At 43.2% G+C, this 22,151-nt stretch overlaps 1 protein-coding gene and 1 long non-coding RNA gene across 4 annotated transcripts; one reads left to right on the top strand and one right to left on the bottom strand.

The window, feature by feature from the left end:
• Positions 1–1,491: 1,491 nt before the first annotated feature.
• LOC132234109 (uncharacterized) lies at positions 1,492–4,749 on the bottom strand. The gene is made up of 3 exons (XR_009452873.1): positions 4,623–4,749; positions 2,831–3,000; positions 1,492–2,381 (listed from the first exon to the last, which is right to left on the bottom strand). It is a non-coding gene; the product is annotated as an uncharacterized LOC132234109 (long non-coding RNA).
• A 4,720-nt stretch (positions 4,750–9,469) lies between these two features.
• On the top strand, positions 9,470–15,259 carry CASP14 (caspase 14). Of its 3 annotated transcripts, none has more exons than XM_059695154.1 (7): positions 9,470–9,694; positions 11,253–11,324; positions 12,659–12,808; positions 12,904–13,129; positions 13,288–13,404; positions 13,580–13,683; positions 14,187–15,259. In XM_059695154.1, the coding sequence occupies exons 2-7, from the start codon at positions 11,298–11,300 to the stop codon at positions 14,289–14,291; spliced, it is 729 nt and encodes a 242-aa protein (XP_059551137.1). In that variant the 5' UTR covers positions 9,470–9,694; positions 11,253–11,297; the 3' UTR covers positions 14,292–15,259. The 3 variants fall into 3 exon arrangements, with proteins under 3 accessions (XP_059551137.1, XP_059551136.1, XP_059551138.1); XM_059695153.1 differs by having other exon boundaries at positions 9,470–9,698; XM_059695155.1 differs by lacking the exon at positions 11,253–11,324 and having other exon boundaries at positions 9,470–9,698.
• Positions 15,260–22,151: the final 6,892 nt, after the last annotated feature.

The raw sequence follows: 22,151 nt of genomic DNA, 5'->3' as shown, positions 1-22,151 counted from the left end.
GGTATTCCTGTATCCCTGAAACTGACACAATTTTATATGTCAATTGTAGCTCGATTTTTGTGATGGTTTTAAAAAAAAAATAAAGCACAGGAGTAAATTTGAAAGCTTAAAACGTATTTTGTTTTGTTAACTTGCAAGAGAGTCTCACCTTCAGAGAACTGCTCTCAAAAATAAGATTTGATGCATATGAGCATGACCAATGGACACAGACAATAACAGGGTGGGGACACGTGCTGGGGGGCAGGAGCGGGCAGGGAGAGGTCAATGGGGGTCAGTGAGGGAAAAAGGAGACATATATAATATTTTCAACAATAAAGAATTTAAATAATAATAATAATAATAATAATAATAATAATAATAATATTTGACATATATTTAAAAGCTAAACCCACAAAAGTTTGGTTATTATGTTCAACATTCTAATTGGTGGAGGAAAAATAGTAGTTCCTCACTGTGGTCCTGTGTAGGTGCCAGTACTGCAAAATATCAGCAAAACAGGTACATTGTTTTCTTTTAAGAAGTCAGCTACTTATGGGCCTGTATTCATTATCTATTGCTATGAAAAAATTATCCAAAAAGTCAGTGGCTTGAAACAACATTTATTATCTCTCAGTCCTCTTACAAAGCTGAAGTCAAGATAGCAGGTGGGGCTGTGGTCTCATTGGAAAGCTTGACTGGGGGAGCTGCTCTTCCAGCCTCACTCACAAGTTTGTGGCAGGATTCAGCTCCTCACAGGCTATTGGCCAGAGACTGCCCTCCATTCCTTTCACATGGGCCTCCCCAACATGCAGCTCATGTCCTCAACATGTTAAAACCAAGGCAAGTTAGGAGGTGATCTTTGAGACGAGAGTCTACTATTCTCCCAGGTTGTCACCTGAATAAACCTCTTTCCTTTTGCACCAGGGGGAAAAAAAAGGCAAGTGAGAGAAACCAGGGAGAGATCACAGCAAAAGTCATAGGCTTTTTGTAATCTAATCTCAGAAGAGACCTCCTATCACTGTTGTCATATTCTATTCATTAGAAGTGAGTCACTTCATTCACCAGATAAATAGAAGGGACACTTCTAATGAACGACTCAGTGAAATATAACCTGAAACAATGAAACAGACATCAATACATCAGTGGAGTGAGAAAAACAAGTAACAGAAGGCTTAGTGAGGATAAATACAAGATGGAGAGGCTCAGCTTGAACAAAGGGGTCACATTAATTGAAAGAGTGGTCCTTATATGGTGAGAGCCAGATTCTGTATGGAGCAGCTGCTCTCAGAAGGAAAGAGTGATGAGCCCTAGCCAGTTTTATTCACTGGTTAGAGCTTGAGCCTGTGGACTGAAAGGTCATGGGTTCAATTTCAGTCAAGGGCACTTACCTTGGTTGCAGGCTCGATCCCCCACCCCGATCAGGATGCATGTGGGAGACAACCAATCAGTGTGCCCTCTCGCATCAATGTTTCTCTTTCTTTCTGTCTCTTCCCCTTCCTTCCATTTTCTCTAAAAAAAAAAAAAAAATCAATGGTAAAAATTATCCTCTGGTGAGGATTAGCAAAACAAAAAAAATAAAGAATGAAAGACTAATTAATTCCTGTCAAGGTATTAGCCTTTCAGCCTCCAGGGACTTACTCAGTTAGCAGTTCTATTTTCAGAAGCAGAGGATAAACGCATGATTTAATCTCACCATTTAATATCTAGTAAGTGGATGAAAGAAGGTGAAGGGATCAGCCAAAGAACCTATATTCATAACTCATAGACACAGACAACAGTGTGGTGATGACCAGAGGGAAGGGGGTGAGGGCTAGGTGGAGGTGGGCAAAGGGTGGGGAGGGGGAGAAATGCGGACATCTATAAACATCAACAACAAAAATAAAGTTAAAAACAAAATCTAGTAAGTATATGTATCAAACAAAAACAGAAGTAAATCACTAGGTCCAGTCCACATTCAAGGTGAGCAGGTCACACAAAGGGAGTGAGAAACCCAGGAGATGGGACCATAGAGAGCAATGTTAGAAGCTGCCTATCACAGGGCCCAATATTTAATCTATTTAGAGTTTAGTGTTAAGCAAAACTATTGAGCAGTTTAAGAAAAGACCAGATGCACTTCTTTTGTGTAGTTTTCTCAGGATGCAAGAGGTTTTCTAAGTGTCATGTGTGATATTCATGTTCAGGCATGATGAGAAATTGGATAAGCTAAGGGTGGATTTAAAATTTTACTTTTCTACTTCATTGCTTCTCTTTTAGAGAAATGTCCTTGACACCATCCTCCATGACTTCTGGCTTTGCTTCTGGAGGGTCTTCCTTGTTCACCCCTCTCCAAAAATACATCTTGAGTGGGCATAAGAGATGAAACCTTGGGGAAGGAGGGTGCAGAGTTCAAAGTTCACTTCCTCCTAGGATAGATTTAGAGCCAGAGATGTTTCAGGGTTTGAACAATCACAGGCAATTCTATTGTCATCCATTTCCAGTGGCAATTTTCCACCCAGGCACCTTTTCATGCACTGGCTGGGATTCCATCTCACTCATTTGTTCCCATCTCTTTGCTCACCCATTTCTGGACATGAAAACTTGTTTTTGACTTCTTTTGAAGAGTAAGCACAATTGCCATTTCTGCTAGTTCATGTCATTAATACATGATCATTAGTCTTTTATCTTCATCTCATGCCTCATTAACAGCACAACAGCCATCATTAATTGCTATTAAATCATGGCATCCCTCAGCATTTTGAACCAGGTCCCTCCCGGGAGACTTGGCTCAGTCCATTGATAGTATCAGTTCGTGGCCACCTCCATCCTCTCTTTCCTTCACCCTCCTCATGAAGAAGACATGCAGTGCACTCACCACACAGCTTCCAAAACATCAGCCGGCTGACTAGAGCCAATCTTCCTGTGTGGAGTGAAGAGGCAGGTGTCCTGAGTGTGGTAGGGCCTTGTCCTGGTCACCAACCAGCTGGTGAAGATTAATTTAGAGTCTGCAGCTGCTGTCCAGGTCCTGGATGTTGGCCATCTCAACTAGGAAGTGATGTTGAAGAGAAAAGAATTAATCCAAGAGGCATTTAGGAAGTGATTTAGAGTTCTTTCTAAATAACAGACACTTTCCTAAGTATTTTGAACTCCTGACAACAATCAAATAAGGTGAGAATTGCTATCTCTTCTTTACAGAACAAGAACACTGAGCCACTAAGGTTTTATAATTCAAGTCACTGAGGTAAAGCATCCAACCCAAATATTCTGATTCTGAAGCCTATGTCTTTGACCATTATGCTGTCATGCCTTCTGCTCAATTATCTGCTTGCCATACAGTGAAGGTCGCCCACTTATTTGCATCCCTTCCACCTGTACCCACTTACACACATACACACAATCATATACAAATACACTCACATCTACAGAAAATTGGTAGATGGAAGCAACTGAGACATACATGCCCCAGAGTGGACCAGACCAGAAAATGCCAGAAGAAAGAAAGAAAGAAAGAAAGAAAGAAAGAAAGAAAGAAAGAAAGAAAGAAAGAAAGAAAGAAAGAAAGAAAGAAAGAAAGAAAGAAAGAAAGAAAGAAAGAAAGAAAGGGGCTTGGCTACTCTCTCTGGCCCAAATGGAAACCCCATACCCATTAAACAGTCCATTCTTTCCTACAGTCCTTGCAACCATGACTCTGGATTCATTCTGTCTCTATAGATCGGTCTATTCTTATTCACAATAATCAAAAGGTGGAAGCAGCACAAATGCCTATCAATGGATGAGTGCATAAACAAAACGTGTCTAGCTGTACAATGGGATATTTTTTTAAAATATATTTTATTGATTTTTTACAGAGAGGAAGGAAGAGGGATAGAGAGTTAGAAACATCGATGAGAGAGAAACATCAATCAGCTGCCTCCTGCACACCCCCTACTGGGAATGTGCCTGCAACCAAGGTACATGCCCTTGACCGGAATCGAACCTGGAACCCTTCAGTCCCCAGGCTGACGCTCTATCCACTGAGCCAAACCGGTTAGGGCTACAATGGGATATTATTTAAGACTGAAGCTCTGACATATGCTGCACTGTGGATGGTTCTGGAAAGCATGCTCAGCTAAAGGAGCCAGACACAAAAAGCCACATAGTATGTGTTGTCACAGGATTTTTTAAAGCCTCAGATGACTGCGATGTCATATAAGCAAAGCTTTCGGACCACTCTACAATAAAAGATTCATGCCCAGGCCTTGTAGAGAAGGTTAGAGAGAGAATGCTACTGTTTCAGCCTGAGCAACTTGGGCGGCTCACTTATTCTGCTAACCCGTGGTCGGCAAACTGCGGCTCGCGAGCCACCTGCGGCCCTTTGGCCCCTTGAGTGTGGCTCTTCCTAAGCCTTAGGAGTACCCTAATTAAGTTAATAACAATGTACCTACCTATATAGTTTAAGTTTAAAACATTTGGCTCTCAAAAGAAATTTCAATCATTGTACTGTTGATATTTCCTTCTGTTTGCCGACCACTGAGCCGCTAAGCTCATGTGACATTCTCAGGCTGGAGTTGAGAGAATAGCTAAGCCCTTTTTTAATTTATTTTTCTTTGATCTGAGTCTTTGGTCAGAGGAAGGAAAATAAGAGGACTCGGGAGTCTGAGAGAGCTGCCACTTTTGAGCCAACTTACTTAACTTTTCTAACCCTGTTTTCTCTGCGCAATCTCACAGTCATCAGGACAAAAGTTCCCATCCTTCAAATGCTCAGAGTGGAGGCCTGAGAAACGAACGCTGCTTGCCTATGCTCCCCCCTCTATTGCAAGCTCGGTGGTTTGCAAAATGTTAATATGTTCCAAAAGGGAAGGAACTCTTGGTAAACACGGGCGTCTTCCCTGACTGTGGCTGATAAAACCCTGTCGAACAAGATACCAACTAAGTCTTGTCTTGTCCGGTGCCCTGGGTTATTTACCCTTCGAGAGAGCCTGGAATGACAAGAAGTTTCTACATCTTTAAGCAACACCACCTCCTTTCATCACAATGAGTTCTCACTGCTGCAGCTCCACAGGCAAAGAGTGCCTCGGAGGTGAGGATGTGAGGTTCAAAGGGAACCCTGGGCTGGTGACAAATGAAAATAGAGGCATTGAGCAAGGAAAGGGATCGATTGCGGCAAAGATGAGTTCATGCATGTGTCCAGGGGGTGAGCATGAACTCTTGGGTACATGCCATTCTCTGGTAGTGTGTGAGAGCAGGACATGCCAACCATGCCTGTAAACTCACAGAAAAGTGGTGCCCAGGAAGCAAGTTCGTGTTCAATGAAACATCCCCCCTCACTTTTCTGCAGAACAGTCAGAGAGGCTGAGCAGCTTGGGGACAGGGCCCCCTCACCCACATCTGCCTGAGAAATAAGTTTGTCTCAGGTTTTGGATGTCATTGCTGAATGTAATTGTGAACAGTGTCACCCATACCTGGGCATCAATCTCTTACTGATTGAAACCCTATATAGTATAAGGCAGTGCTTCGAACGCTTTGGTGAACATCACAGTCATCTGAAGCTTCTAAAAATCCTATGACAACACATACTATGTGGCCTTTTGTGTCTGGCTTCTTTAGCTGAGCATAATGCTTTCAAGATCCATCAATAGTGTAGCATAGGGCCTACCCAGTTTGGCTCACTAGATAGGGCCTCAGCCTGCAGAACAAAGAGTCCCAGGTTTGATTACTGTCAAGAGCACATACCTCGGTTGCAGGGTCCTCCTCGGCCCAGACCCTAGTCAGGGCCCATGCAGGAGGCAACCAATCGATGTGTTTCTCTCACATCGATGTTTCTCTTTGTCTTTCCCTTTCTCTTCCACTCTCTAAAATTAGTGGGAAAATATCCTTGGGTGAGGATTTTTAAAAAAAAATAGTGTAGCATATATCAGAGCTTCATACTTTTTTATATTTTGAACTAGGGACCCAGTGCACAAATTTGTGCACCTTGTAAGGAACTGTGGGCTGCAAGGCTGCGGTAGGCACAGGGGCAGGTCTCGGCCCATCCTCCGCACCCCCGCCCAGTCCCTCCCGCCTCGACCCCCAGCCCCCTGTCTGCCAGCAGCCCTGCTCCCACCGCTGCTCCCATGTGCTGATGGCGCTGGCCCCACTCGCACCCGCTGAAGGTGCAGAGCCTTGGTCTGGCACCCTTGCTCACCTGCTCCACCATCCCGCCACGGCCAACACCGCCATGTTCCGCACATGCCCCTGGTGGTCAGCTGACGTCATAGCGGCCGGTTGCTTGGATGTTCTGCCATTTGGTCTATTGCATATTAGCTTTTTATTATATAAGATAATATCCCATTATATGGATAGACCACATTTTGTTTATGCACTTACCCATTGGTGCACACCTGAGTGCTTCCACATTTGGTTATTGTGAATAAGAATAGGCCAACCTATAGACAGAATGAACCTAGAGTAATGGTTTCAAGGGTAAATATATGTTATGCATGGCCTCAGCCCCAACAAAATCAGGTCTCTAGTGATGGGAGCCAGGCATTAATTTTTTAAAACTCCCTCAGTGATTCCAATGTGCAGCCAAGTTGGAGAGCCAGTAGTATAAGGGAAAGAAGAAGCAGCCCTGGAAAGTAAGCACCTACACTTCCCAAGACTTAGTTTGAGTGCAATCTCCCCCAAGACCCACCCCAACCATCCTAGTCATTCTCCATCACCTCATCTTGTCTATTTCCATTGTAAACATGTGTCACCATCTGAATTATCTTATTTATTCAGTTTCTCTCTGTCCCTTCTCACAAAACCAGTGGTATTCTACCTTGCAACACATTCAATTCGCCTGGGTTCCTTTTTTAAAATACCACTGTCAGGACCCCACCTTGATAACTTAAATCAGAATCTTCTGGAGGAGGAACCAGGCATCTGTATTTTTAAGAACCACCCCCGCCAAGCAATTGCATCATGCAACCATGGAAGAGAAACACTGCCCTGATACCTGTTTTCATGAAGACCATGTGTCCACAGCTCCAAAAACATGGTCTCACCCAGAGCCTGTCCAGTGGTCTGATGATGCGAGGTCACCTCACAGTAATCGTTTTGTTTTATCCTCAGAACAGTTCTCAAAATGGGTTTTAACAGGTAAGGCAATTTTGGCTTAGAACAGTTCATGATCAGCCTGCAGCCAAGCCACAATGGGAACATAGTCCATTCTGCTTTCTGTGCTGAGCCAGGTCAAGGGTAACCCCTAGGCTCCCAGAGCCCCCTGTACCCTTACCTCAGCACTGGTCACCTTAACCTCTAAGGGCTATCTGGATCCCCCATGAGAGCTCCATGAAGATAGTTCACTATAAGAAAATAAAACTCAAATTTCATCAAGTAATAAAAGTAGGCATCTATTAAATTAGTAAAAATCTATATAATTTATCAATTTAATTAGTTGATTAATTAACTTACAGTTGTTCCCATCCATGGTGAATCATTCTTTTCTCCTTACCATTCTGGTTCATGCCCCACTAAGATTTCTTGGGCATCTATTCTTGAGCCCCCTTCCACACCCAAAACTTATGGTAGATGTTTCCATACGATAGTTGTAATGGCAGAGGTAGTATTATTCCCAGTTTATACTCGTAGGGTTAGGGAACACAAGTATCAATTCTGACAACACCAGGCATTTATGAGCCATACCAGGTGCCAAGTAACCAACAGCTATACATGTGTAAGTCGATGCAGAGATGCAGATTTGGGGAGAAACTGCCCCGTCTGGTGCCTGAGTTACCTTGAAACAAAAGGAAGACTTGAGGGCATGACAATGTCCCAGATTTTTCTGTTTGTTTGTTATTGTGGTAAAATAGACATAATATAAAAGTTACCATTTTTAAGTTTACAGTTCAGTGGCATGAAGTACGTTCACATTATTGTATAACCATCACCACTGTCCTCCTACAGAACTTTTTTATCTTGCAAAACTGAAACTCTGTCCCCATGGAACAGTAACTCCCCATCCCCATCCCCCAGTCCCTAGCACTCACCATTCTACCTTCTCTCTCTATGAATTTGACTTGTCTAGAGACCTCATATAAGTGGAATCAGGCAATATATGTCCTTACGTGTCTGGCTTCTTTCACTTAGCATAATGTCCTCAAGGTTTATCTGTTTTGTATTAAGTGTCAGAATGTCCTTTCTTTCTAAGGCTGAGTAATATTCATGGATGGTCCACATTTTTCTGTCCACTCATCTGTCAGTGGACACTTGGGTTGCTTCTACTTTTTGACCATCGTGAATAATGAGCTGCCATGAATATGAGTGCACAAAAATATTTTCAATATTTGCTTTCAATGTTGGGGGGTATAATATAAACCCAGAAATGGAATTGTTTTATCAAATAGTAATTCTGTGTTTAATTTTTTGAAGGATCATCTTGACTGTTTTTCACAGTAGCTGCAGCATTTTATGGGAATGTTCCGGTTTTGCTGAATATTTCACTTCTACATAGAAGCCCAAGAAAAATGAAAAGATACAGCCACACAAAGACTTATATGCTAATGTTTATAACAACATCACTCACAATAGCCAAAAGTTGGAAACAATCCAAATATCTATATAAGGATGGATAAATAAACAAAATAAGGTATATCTATACAGAATATTATTTACCCATAAAGGGATGACATACTGATAACAGGCTACAACATGGATGAACCTTAAAAATATGCTGAAAGAAGTAAAACACTTAAGACCACGATTATATGATTCTATTCATGTGAAATGTCTATAACAGGGAAATCTATAGAGACAGAATATAGATTAGTGGTTGCCAGGGGCTGAGAGATTTGGATGACGATTGGGGGACACTTTTAAAGGGCACAGGGTTTCTTTTTGTAGTAATGAAAAGGTTCTAAAATTGACCGTGGTGGTAGTTGCACAACTGTGATTATAGTAAACACACACACACACACACACACATTGAATTGTACACTTCAAATAAGTGAGTTGTAATATACGTGAATTTTTTTAAAGCTATTAAATAAAATGAAGTGAAATAAAATAAAGGCTGAAAAAGAATAGAGGAGGAAGGTCATGAGAAAGAGAAGAGAGAAGCTGAATCAGCTGTGAGGTATCAGTTGAGGCCATTGGACCTTCCTGGGTTTGAATGCCAACTGTGCTAATTACTGGTCTAGTGACCTTAGGCAGCCATTTTACCTCTATGAGTCTCAGTTATCGTTTCTGAAAAATGGGAGCAAACAATGCTGGTCTCTTCAGGTTGTTGAATACTCGATGAGTGAAGTTGGAATTATCTGCACTGTTGAATGTGGAAGAGATGAAAGTGGGCATGATGATGGAAATGATGGGTTGATAATAGCCAGATGAGCTGGACCAGGGTGGGGGTGGGGGAGGGAGCCGTTCTTGAGAGGGACGGGACTGATGTAAAAGCCCTAGCTGCTGTGGATGCTCTACCCCAGCCTCCTTAGCCAGGGGGTGTTGGCTGAGCTTTGCCATCACTCAATCTGTGGGCGTTTGTGACCATTTCTTCATCAAGGGTGTGTCCCTAGTGTCATGCTGTTTCTTGAGTGACAGAAAACTTAGGGGCAATAAAGACCCAGATAGCATGCTGCTCAATTCACAGACAGGCCCCTCCAGAGAAACCTGGGAAGATTCTGCACTATCAGCTCCCTCTCTGAGGTCAGCACGTGGACCTGACCCCTCTTTGGTGCCCAGTCTTGTTGGCAACTAAGAGAGTGGTGAGACAACCTGGCTTAAAGGAGCAGCTACTTCTAGAGTCAGTAAGTGATTTGGCAGATATTGCTCGCTCTCTCTCTCTTCCCCTCTCACTGAATGAATGCATATTCTGGCCAGTTCTTCACCTATTCATCCATCCATCATTTCTTTCATTTGTTTATTTGTTTATTATTTGTTTGCTCAACAAATTCCCCCCAGCACCTCCTCTGTGACTATTCCTGCACCAGTGACTCTGATGGAGATGGAGATAAAGAAGTCAGGCTTTCAAGTGCTAAAGGCTGAGCTGTCAGCTCAGCCACGAAAATAAAAATCAAAAGCACTGCTGTAATGCAAGTCTAAACAGGCAGAGCTATGGAGTCCGGAAAAGGCAGAGGCAACTTTCAGTGGCTTAACAGGGACCAATAAACCTACCTTGCTTGCTCTGACTGTAAAGCATCTAGTGCTCATTCAAGGTTCTTTCCGATGGGAAAACTGAGTCTCAGAGAGGAGAGTGAGATACTCAAGGTCACACAGCTGGGCAGGAGCCAAGGCAGAGCTTGATTTTGGTTTATCTGGCTCCAGAATCCATGCTCCTTCTGTTCTTCTACTTTCTCTCCCTTGTAGTATTTGGCTTCTCTTTCCTTACAGCACTGGTTCCATTGTGTGTGTGTGTGTGTGTGTGTGTGTGTGTGTGTGTGTGTGTGTAAGAGAGAAAGAGTGAGAAAGATTTAATGTTCATTTATGTCATAGACTAGAGCTACATGCGGGCAGGGGCATGTCTGTCTTATATAGTGTGTTCCGTGTAGTTCATAATAGATACCCAGGAAACATTTGCTGGATAGATGGATATATGGGTGATTGGGTGGATAAGTGAGTGGATGGACGAGTCAATCAACTGATCAAATAATAGATAAATGGGTGGATAAGCAGATAGATGAGTAGGTGGTGGAGAAAGACACAACAGACATGATACCTACCCAAACTGGCAGAGAAGGCCTTGACTAGTAATGACACATTCCAGGCTGAGGAAGAAGTGTAAGAAAGGGCAAGGAGATGGGGAAACACCAATAATATGACAAAAGTCATTCTATTCGGCCAGAAAACAGAACTGGAGTCAGATGAGAATGAAGATCTTAAGGTTCAGGCTCAAGGCAGAGGGAGGGAGTGTTTCAAAGTAGTATTCCCCACTTTGATGATTTTCTCATTTTAAACCCAACCCATCTCCTTGTTGATGCCTCTTCAACCAGTCGGCTCCTGGTTGACAAAAGGGAATACATAGGCCACTTGTCCTGCTCATCAGTCCAGTAATGGGTGCACTCTGTCACAGGCTTGTGAGTGTCCTGGGGGAGAGATAGGAAAATTTCCTGCTAAGTGGCATTATGGGTGGGCCTAGCAAGAGTTCTGAAATATCCAGGGGTGGAAAACACCACTGGAGTGTCCCAGTAGAGAGGACATACTTCATGGACTGTCATCTCCTGCTCAGATTTGACCATGAAACAAGTCCCCACCACTGGGGGTCCTATTCAGTCTCAGAAATCCAGATGTCCAAACTAGCCTGTGCCCTGATTCCATCTGCCTTCCTTTGAAGACCTTCAAACTCTCTTCTCTTGAACCCCCAGGATCAGTCAAGGGTGCTGAGAACCGGACTCAGAATCAGAGGAGACATGAGCAATCCTCGGCCTTTGGATGAGGTGTGATGGGTGCAGGTTTGGGGAGAAGGGGAGGTGAAGAGATTAATGTTTCAGAGACACTGGAGAGGATGAGAAATCATGACCTGAATTCAGAGCTAGAAGGTGCTTTGTAATCATTCAAATGGAGAAAAAGACTCAGAGATGGAATCCAAGTCGGAGATGGGGGGGCAGCCCTACTACATCTCTCTCAAAGTATCATGCTTCTCTTCTGCAACGAAATGTTGACCCAAAAATCCTTCTTCCTAAGATGGGATAAGATAGGATCTCAGGATTAGCTTCAGAAATGTGGAGACCTCTGCAAGTGAGAAAGTAATACTCAGAGCACACATGAAAAGGATGAAGGGACAAAGCCACCAAGTGTGACAACTGGGAGGAACCTTCAAAATCCTTCACGCACACACACTCATTGTATTTGGAAACTGAGGCTCAGATAGGAGGAGTGACTTTCCCAAGTTCATACAGGACTAAAACAGAGCTGGACGACTAGAAGCAAACTAGATTTTTGGTAGTGAGCACACAATATAGTACACAGATATGGAATTATAATGCTGTATACCTGAAATTGATATAACATTATTAACAAACTAGAGGCCTGATGCACAAAATTCGTGCAAGGGGCTCAGCCCTCGCAGCCGTGGCAGCTTGCCTCGGCCCTTGCAGCCCTGGCTACGTCCAGAAGGTCGTTTGGCTGTCTGGTCTAATTAGTATATTATTCTTTTATTATTATAGATGTTACTTAATAAATTTAATTTAAAAAAAAAAGAATGCCCAGTCAAATTAGAATCTCACATCAACAACAAATAATCTTATAAGTATATCCCATGCAATATTTGGGACACACAGTCACACTTCGGTTCTCAAACATCTCCCATCTTGAACAATTTGTTTCTTGAACAAGTTGTTCACAGGAAAAATGTGTCTTGGTTGTCAAACAAAACTTCAGTTCCTGACCAGACAACCTTTTCATGCTGATACCTGTATGATCAGTCATGCATAGCTCAGGCGACAAACAAAGGAGAGATTTCGGGATTTTTAGTCAGTTTACCACTGAACCTCGCGTTGTTAACACCGCAGGAAATTGTGCTATGAATATTTTCTAATGGTAAAAGATGATTCAGCTTTCAAACAAATTGCTCCTCAGCCTTCTGAAACGAATTAAGTTTGAGAACCAAGTTTCCACTTACTTACACTAAAAAATCTCATTTTTGTATTAATCTGAAATGTGAGTGTAACCGGGCACCTGGTATTTTACCCTAAGCCCTCTTTGGACCACCTCTCCTGCTTCTCCTTGACCTCTCTACCCCTTTGATGATTTCTGTCATCTCTTGACTCAGGAGGCCTATGACATGTCAGGGGCCCGCGTAGCCCTGACTCTGTGTGTCACCAAAGCCCGGGAAGGTTCGGAGGCGGACCTGGTCGCCCTGGAACGCATGTTCCAGCAGCTGGGATTTGAGAGTACCATAAAGAGAGACCCCACTGCTCAGGTATTGTGAAGCCAGTCCCAGCCAACGGAGGAAGGGCTGGACCGGAAGGCGGGCTCCAGGGATGCACCTGAGTCTGGCCATTCCTCTTGCTCTAGCAATTCCAGGAAGAACTGGAAAAATTCCAGCAGGCCATTGATGCCCGGAAAGACTTCGTCAGCTGTGCTTTCGTGGTGCTCATGGCACATGGGCTAGAAGGTCAGCTCGAAGGAGAAGACGAGCAGATGGTCGAGCTGGAGAACCTCTTCGAGGTTCTAAATAACAAGAATTGCCCCGCCCTGAGAGCCAAGCCTAAGGTGTACATCGTGCAGGCCTGTCGAGGAGGTGGGGACAGAGCCAAGAACACAGAGTTTGTGTTCCTGATCCAGTCCTATCCCAGATCTAGAGCCCCAGCTGTCCTGTGTTGCTAATTTATCCTATGACCTTCTCCTTTCCCCCATCTTTCTCTCTGACTTTGACTTTTCCTCTTCTTGGTGTTTCAGAACAAAAGGACCCTGGTGAAACAGTAGGTGGAGGCAACATTGAGATGATCACAAAAGACAGTCCTCAAACCATCCCAACGTATACGGACGCCCTCCACATATACTCCACAGTGGAGGGTATGAGCTCCCAACTGACTCAAGTGGCCTCTGCTGCCCCACTCTGCCCACTGCTCCTGGCCCCTGAGACATTCCTCCAGGATCCACCCTCTTCCAGGCCCTCTTGCACCACACAAACCCCCACCATCCCACCTCCATTGGAGTTTTCCTGAGCCCACTTCTCTGCAATCCCCAGGGTACCTTTCCTACAGACATGAGCAAGAAGGCTCCTGCTTCATCCAGACCCTGGTTGATGTGTTCACAGAGAGGAAAGGGCCCATCCTGGAGCTTCTGAGTGAGGTGAGTTGGGACAAGGTACCTGGAATCCCTACCCAGCCTGAGCAGGGAAAAAACAGAGTGGGCTGAGACTCTTCCAAACCTTTCTGCATTTTCCCTTCCCCTATTCCCAGCCCCAAATCCAACCCAGGTCCCAGCACAGAAACTAGGATGCCCATCTCCTAGCAATGACTTTCCTTAATGCAGGAAACTTCAAAGTCCACAGTATGTGAGATAATTTAGATAACATACAGATAAATTTCTGTAAATAAAATTTTCTGTTAAAAGTTTGGGCCAACTTTTTTTTTCTAATGGTTATATGATTTTGTGGTGGATTAGAAAGTAACACATGACAAGAATGTCCAGCCAATGATTCCAGAGAGCTGATGACATAGAGGAGACAATAAAGGTCACCCATCTGAAGACAGGAATGCCCATTTGCTTTCTTCTTTAATCTTCTCCCCATAAGCCTGTTACACCAACTCCCCCAAGGCCCAGCCCCAAGATGACCACACTTCTTGTTGCAGGTGACCCGGAGGATGGCAGAAGCAGAGGTGGTTCACGAAGGGGAAGCGAGGAAAATGAACCCTGAAGTACAAAGCACCCTTCGGAAACAGCTCTACCTGCAATAGATGTAGAAAGGACAGGGAGGGGCATCCTTTCGGGTGCTCTGTCTCCCCCTCAGATGTTTAAAAGGCAGCTCTCACTACTCCCCCAAAATCTTCTTTCCCCTCACACCCCCGCACCCTCAAGGTAAATGTCACTCAGTCCTTTCATCACACTCCTTATGCAGGTTCAACCTGTCCCTGTCCTTTTTAAAGCAATCCAACTAAAACTGAGCACAGGCATGGTTGTAACAAGAACATCACCTCCCTCAGGCTGGGCTATGTACCTCTATTAACGCAACCAAGGGAGTACTCACTTATCACACTTTCTGCTCCTATGCTTATCTGAAACTCATTCTAGCTTTTATGAATTATGCCCATACAAATGTAACTGGATGAAGCTCAAGATTTTTCACTAATAAACCAATGCTCACTCACCTCCTCCCTTCTCAATCAAACTTTTGCTGGCTTCTAAATCTCACCTGGAGTTGTAGCCTCTTCCTGAGCCCGTATCCATTCCAGAGATTCCCTCCCACTTCCTAAAAATTCAGTAAGGCAAGAATCGTTCTTTCTCTTGGCTAGCAAGCTGGTGCCTTGACACTGTTCTCCTAGTTTATGGGCTCTCTCTGGCTAATAGAGATGCCTCCTCCTTTTCTGGATCTCTCCCTCCTATTTAACACTGCCCCCCACACACACACACACCTCCCCACCTCCACCACTAGGCCCTGGACTCTGCCCTTCTCCAGAGACTCCATCCATTCTTATGATTACAACTTTCACCACTCTGAAGCAGAACAAATCGAAACTATGGCAAATTCCCTAGCGTCACCCTATTATTTTGTAGACAGTATGATAGAGGCTCAGAGAGGTTACATGGCTAGTCAAATGCCACACAGTAAGTCTGGCTTCCATCCTCACCCCCTTTCCACTGCCTGCTAAGTTTTGATCTATCAGAAAACTTGTCTACTTAGAGGAACCACCAAATAAAAGTTCTCCCTACCAGTGTGCGGGGCGGGGGGGGGGGGGGGGCGCCGGGGAGGTGGGAGGTTGGGGGTTAATGGGGGGGATGAGGACACATTTGTAATACCTTAACTAATAATAAAAAAAATCATCTAATAGGATATCAAAAACAACTGTCAATGCTTTGTTCATATAAAACATTTTGCATAACTTAATTATAATTTAAATGTATTCCTTCAAAAAAAAATGAAGCCAGATAATGTATTTCAATTACTTACCTATTAGTACTCACTTCTCATTCTCCCCTCTCCACAATCCCTTTTTTTCTGTCTCTGTGGATTTTCTAATTCTGATATTTTATATAAATAAAATTATACGTATATATAAAAAAAAAAGTTCTCCCTACCTTGGAGATTGGAGCTCCCTGGAAGACTTCTAGAAATCCTTGATAACCAGCATTTAAGGTTACATTCATGGAATTCCAGCACTGGGCTGGAAGCTGGCTCAGATGTACTGCCTTCCAATTCTGAGATGCATGTCTCTATGTCTCTAGCCTTGACCTTTCCCATGACATAACCTGTGGTCATACCCACCACCATTGAAAACCCATGGTTAAAGATGTCTTTTCTTCCTGGTCCATCCTCGTTCCCTGTCACCCTCAACCTCAGACCCCAGGTTCAGAAATCTGCCATTATCTATAACACTCTTCCTCTTGCAACCTTCCTATGCCACCAGCCACCATGCCCAGCCCAGCCTGACTCTGAAACACTTCTCAGATCTGTCTTCTCTTCCCTAACATGTAATTCTCCGGGCTCAAGTCCCACCCTCACGTGTTTACATCTTTGCATGTTTCCACCAGGTTCTTTTCTTGCCTTTCCACCTGACCATCTCACCCCTCCTTTGTGCTCCATACCATCTATAATTATTTATCTTCCCAGAACACCCAGGAAAACACAATGGCACCCCATCATTTGGAGACCAAGACCAAACTCCACATCCTGATATCTCACACCCATATAATTCCACTTCCAGCTAGCAATCAGCTAAATTCATCTCTCACTTCCCCCATCATGAATTCACCCTTCCAACAAGACTAATGTCCTTTTATTCATACCTTCCCAAGCTGGAGTGCCCTCTCCTTCCCTTCACCTACTTTCCACAACCTCCGACCCCTACGTATTCCAGAAAGTCATTCCTGATAGTCTTTCTAGTTAATTCTGCTCTCTTACTAGGACGAGACTATTACAATTTCTTGAGGGCAGGGAACAAATCTTTGATTGTTATAATGGATGCTCAATAAACAGTTGTCAAACTAAAACTATATGTTGGAATCTTTGCTATGAACTTAAACCATGAGGCTGATGTGAAAGGCATTATGGATTTGGCTTCTTTTTTCTGCTGGCCAGCTGTCTCCCTGGTGTGTCTATCGTGAACGGAGAATCAGGATCTCATCCTGTCTCTTTCATAAAAGCCGAAGTGTTAGGCATTTGTAAAGTTCCAGGCCACACTTCCATGCCAGTGACTATATTTTATAAGATGGTTCCATCTCCAGGATATTCCCAAAGAAGTATCCAGACACATAACTGTAGCTTTTCAAAAGGGACCTTGGAGATCAGCTAGTTACAGGATCACAACATTCAGCAAGTGTGCCACCTCTCACTATCCAGGTGCTCATTGCAGACATAACTAATCAATCACACTTTCTTTTCTACTCAACTAGGGTCTAGCCTCAAAGTCTTTCTCTTCTCAGCACCCCAGGAAGCATAGGCACATTATTCCTGATCAATTCAAGCTGTTCCTGAGGAAACAATTTGTCTAGAGTCACCAAGTACTTAAGCAATAAACCCAAGTTCCTCACCTATGGTGCCGTAATAGCCATGGCAGCAATTGGAGCTTTATCCATAGTAATAGCAGAGCAAGTGGCTGAAGCAGGGATGAGTACACAGGACCAAGTAGATCTGGGGTGATGCATATACTGAGTCCTGTAGACTCACCCATATGCAAACCTGTGCTCCAAACACTCAACCATCTTGGAGTCTCCAAATACAGGAGTCAGCAAATTATGACCCACTCACTCAACCCAGACTGCAGCCTATTTTTATAAATAAAGCTTTATTGTCGCACAGTCATGCTCATTCATTTACATATTGTCAATGGCTCATTACACTGTACAAGAAACAACATATGGTCTGCAAAGCTGACCCTTTACAGAAAAATGTGCTAACCTTGCCCTAATATCTTTCCAACAAATTCTCATTTTGCTTAAGTCAGCCAGAATGGCTCACCACCAAGAACCATAACTGATTCAACAGGTGACACAGTGGCTTAATTTTTCCCTGAGTAAGGGTTTCCCTCAATTACTTAGTAAGGATTTATAAATTTATCCTGAAAGTTTACTTTTAAGGATAAATGAGGGGCAGATCCAGAACCTGTACAATTGGTGCAGGAGTCCCTCCTTAAGAAAAATACAAAATACCAACACAGAGTCAGCACAGCACCACGAGCACATTGTCAGGCCTCTCGCAGGCTGGGGCGGGGCCAGGAATGTGAGGCCCTATATTCACTTCACGGCATCTGTTCTCCAAGTCACTCTCCAACTACAGCAGGAGTCATTCTACAATGAAAATCTGACCTGCTGCACACCTTAAAGTCTTGCACTGCTTTTTAGATAAGGGGGGCAAGTCTTAACTTGACCTCTAGGTTCTCATCTCTACCTCTTCATCCTTATAAATGAAAATGTCTTAGAAATAGAAAGTGTTGTTGGTTGCACGTCACAAGTGTCACTCATTTTATTGAATTGTACACTTAAAAATCACCAATATTCATGGTGTGGCTCCGTGGTTGAGCGTCAAACTATGAACCAGGGGGTCACGGTTCGATTCCCAATCCCAGGTTGAGGGCTGTGGGGCGTACAAGAGGCAGCCAATCAATGATTCTCTTTCATCATTGATGTTTTTATCTCTCTCACCCTCGCCCTTCCTCTCTGAAATCAATAAAAAATATATTTTAAAAAATTGTTAACATGGAAAATTTTATGTTAAAAAACTTTAAAAAAATTTTTTAATTTTAAAGTTAAAAAACTTTATCACAGTTTTTTAAAATTAATAATATCATACAAAAAAAACAATGAATTATTAACCAGGTGGAGGAAGTTAACATCATGTGGATTTCGTGCATTCTCTGATATGATGTGATTAAATAATATGATGTAATGTGATTCCTCTTTGGGGTGTTCTTTCCAAACAGGTATTTTTAAAGCTTATTGAGATGCCATACAATGTACCCATTTATGGTGGACAATTCATTGTGTTTTTTTTGACACGTGAGAAAGTTGTGGCAAATGGCCCAGAGATCGACAGCCGGGCCCCCGGAGGAATCGGGAAAGTAAAACCTTTATCAGGCAGCGCTGCTAGTCCGGGGGACTTTGATCCAAAGCCTGAACTGCCAGTGAGGGAGGGGGAGGGGGTTGATATATACAATCTTCTTGTGGCGGCCCCTCGGGGTGGGCTGTGCAGCTCCACCCAAGTCAGTTAGAATGGGGAAGTAAGATTACGGTTTGCCTAGCTGCTGAACTAGGCTGTAAGCCCCCAACGTTGCCCCCCAATTTTCCTTCTCAACGTTATTAATTTTTTTTAATCCATGATCTCAGTCTAATCATGAGAAAAACATCGGACAACCAGATTGGTTGACATCTAATTGTACCTGGCCAGCCCCCCACAAGACTGTCAAGGTCATGAAAATAGGAAAGCTTATGAGAGATTAACCCAAAGTGAAGGAGGCAGGGAGATGTGACGACCCAACCCAACGCGGCACCCGAGATTGGAGCGTGGAACAGAAAGAGGGCAATGATATTAAAACTGGTAAAGGCTAAAAAATTAGTTTTTAAAAAATAACTACCTGGGATGTTTTTGTTTTTAATATATTTTATTGATTTTTTTACAGAGAGGAAGGGAGAGGGATAGAGAGTTAGAAACATCAATCAGCTGCCTCCTGCACATCTCCCTACTGGGTATGTGCCCGCAACCAAGGTACTTGCCCTGGACGGGAATCGAACCTGGGACCTTTGAGTCCGCAGGCCGACGCTTTATCCACTGACCCAAACCGGTTAGGGCAACCTGGGATGTTTTCTTCCCAAGATTCCATAGCCCCATTCTAACAAAGAGGAAACATCAAACTAACCTAAGGAACACTGTAATAGGGGACCAGTACTCTTTAAAACTGTCAAGATCCTGAGAAACAAAGACAAAACAAAGAAATTGTCATAGATTAGAGGAGACAAAAAAAAAAAAAAATTTCTGCCCTAGCCAGTTTGGCTCAGTGTATAGAGCATCGGCCTGCGGACTGAAAGGTCCCGGGTTCGATTCCCGCCAAGGGCACATGCTCGGGTTGCAAGCTCGGTCCCCAGTAGGGGGCATGCGGGAGGCAGCCGATCAATGATTTCCTCTCATCGTTGATATTTCTATCTCTCTCTTCCTCTCCCTTGCTCTCTGAAATCAATAAAAATATATTTTTAAATGCAACATGGTATCCTGCACTGGATCCTGGAACAGAAAAGAGACATTTGTGGGTAAATTGATGAACTCTGAATTCGAGAGTTTACCTAAGTAGTTCTCTGTCAATGTGAGTTTTAATATACTAATATGTACCTGGTTAAGTAAAATGTTAACACTAAAGGAATAGAGCAGGAACTTTCTGTATTATTGTTACAACTTTTCTGTAAATCTAAAAGTATTACAAAATAAAGAGTTTATTTAAAACACAGAAATATAGTAACTGGGTAGTCTTTGTTTCCCTGACTTAACCCTGAGCACTACAGGTGTAATCACCATTGGCTTTAAAATAAAGGAAGTAGACCTATACAGTAGTATCTAATCTATGTAAGTGAGTGTCAGGTTTAATCCGTTGCTATTAGAATACAATGTAATTTCTCAGGTGTGATAAAAAGATTGGCAAATCAATGCTAATTCATTTTAGCATTTCAACATTTTTCCAATGTTATTGAAATATACTTGACACGCAGCATTGTGGAAGTTTAAGGTGTACAGCATAATAATTGACTTACTTATATTGTGAAATAATTACCACAATAAGTTTAGCTAACATCTATAATCTCATATACATACAAAAAAAAGAGGTATTTTTCTTGTATGAGAATTCTTAGGATCCACTCTCTTAGCAACTTTCAAATATCCCATACAGCACTGTTTACTATATCACTACGCTATTCATTACATCCTAGAACTCATTTATCGTATAACTGAAAGTGTGCACCTTTCCACCACCTCCCCCCAATTCTCCCACACCCAGCTCCACCCTTGGTCACCACAACGCTGATCTCATTGAGTTTGGGGCAGGGTGTTTTGCTTTTATTTTGTTTTGTGTGCTCTGTTTTAGATTCCACATATAAGTGAGATCATGTTAAATTTTGATATTAGACTTAACTTTAGAAGGGAGATTCTTCCCCTGGTGCTAACGTTACTGTGTCCAGACGAAGTATCACTCAGCCACTCTACACCATCCTGGATGGGTTTCACTCTTTAAGGCGACACACCTATTCCTTTGGGCAGGTTGAGGAGAGGGGAGGGTTGGGAGAGACTAGGGAACAGATATCGAGCATTTCCTGACCACACCCAGCATTTTCCTCTTCTGGAGAAGTGGGTGAAACCAGCATTGGTGGGAAGACGGAATCAATGAGCCACCCACTTAAACCACAGAGGATTAAAAGAATGTTTGCCCACTCAGAAGACACACCCCTGGTTGTTCACGTTGACTGTACATGAATCCAAACGGGGTTTCTATATTACAGTTTCCCAAACTTTGGCCTTCTGCATGCTGCCTTCATCCATATCTACATAGCACTGTATTATTATTTCATTGATATTTTTCTTAAAACCAATTTTATTTTTTATTGAAAAGGACACTAGGAACATGGCAATTACCCATACAATGCAATAGTATTTGCAATTAAGAAGGAATGAAAGCTAATATGAGCTGCAGCGTGGATGAACTTTGAAAACATTATGCTAAGTGGCGGGGGCAGGGGGGACACATTTTATATGAAATTGTTGTAGGATAATGAAAATCTAGGAAAATTCTGGGACAACTGGAATAGGGAAACTGAAAGAGGAAAGTTAAACAAAGCTTTGCAGGGGCTTTGCAGGCCACTTGTAGCAGGGCCTTGTCTTGAGAACAAAGGGTTAAAACCTCTCCTCACAAAAGAATGCAGGAGAGGAGAGGGAGGGAAGAGGGAGACCAGGAGTAACCTTAATGCAACTAGAAATACATAATTTAAACCACCCTGAAACCGACTAAAAGATAGCAGAGAAGAGGGAGGAGGGAGGAGAGGGGAGGAAGAGCGCAATCTTAGCTGGTCCCACTGTTTGCCAGTGGTTCTCAACCTTCTGGCCCTTTAAATACAGTTCCTCATGTTGTGGCCCAACCATAAAATTATTTTCGTTGCTACTTCATAACTGTCATGTTGCTACTGTTATGAATCGTCATGTAAATATCTGATATGCAGGATGGTCTTAGGCGACCCCTGTGAAAGGGTCGTTCGACCGCCAAAGGGGTCGCGACCCACAGGTTGAGAACCGCTGGACAGAGAAGCCCACAGTCTCAGGATTTCATTGCCAGGTGCTTCTCGTAAATTCCTGGAAACCATTACAGATAAAAGGAGAGAGACCTTCAGAGTTAATCTATACCAGAATATGTAGGAGAGGAATATTTTTAGACAGGAGGTTTTATAACACCAAGAACCCCCATCCAACTCTTCAGGTTAGCGGAGAGCCCACCTGCGCTTCATAAGCCAGATGATGGATGTGCTTGCCTTGGTCTTTTAATAAATGTGCACAATTTAATACGTTCACTTTAACACAAAGCAATGATCTGGAGTCACTTGTTTGCATTCATTCCTACAAGCATGACAGG

Source organism: Myotis daubentonii, chromosome 5 (assembly GCF_963259705.1).
Source record: "Myotis daubentonii chromosome 5, mMyoDau2.1, whole genome shotgun sequence".
In the NCBI taxonomy this organism is placed as follows: Eukaryota; Metazoa; Chordata; class Mammalia; order Chiroptera; family Vespertilionidae; genus Myotis; species Myotis daubentonii.
Note: the sequence above shows the minus strand (reverse complement) of the source record. Positions and strands in the feature narration are given on the sequence as shown.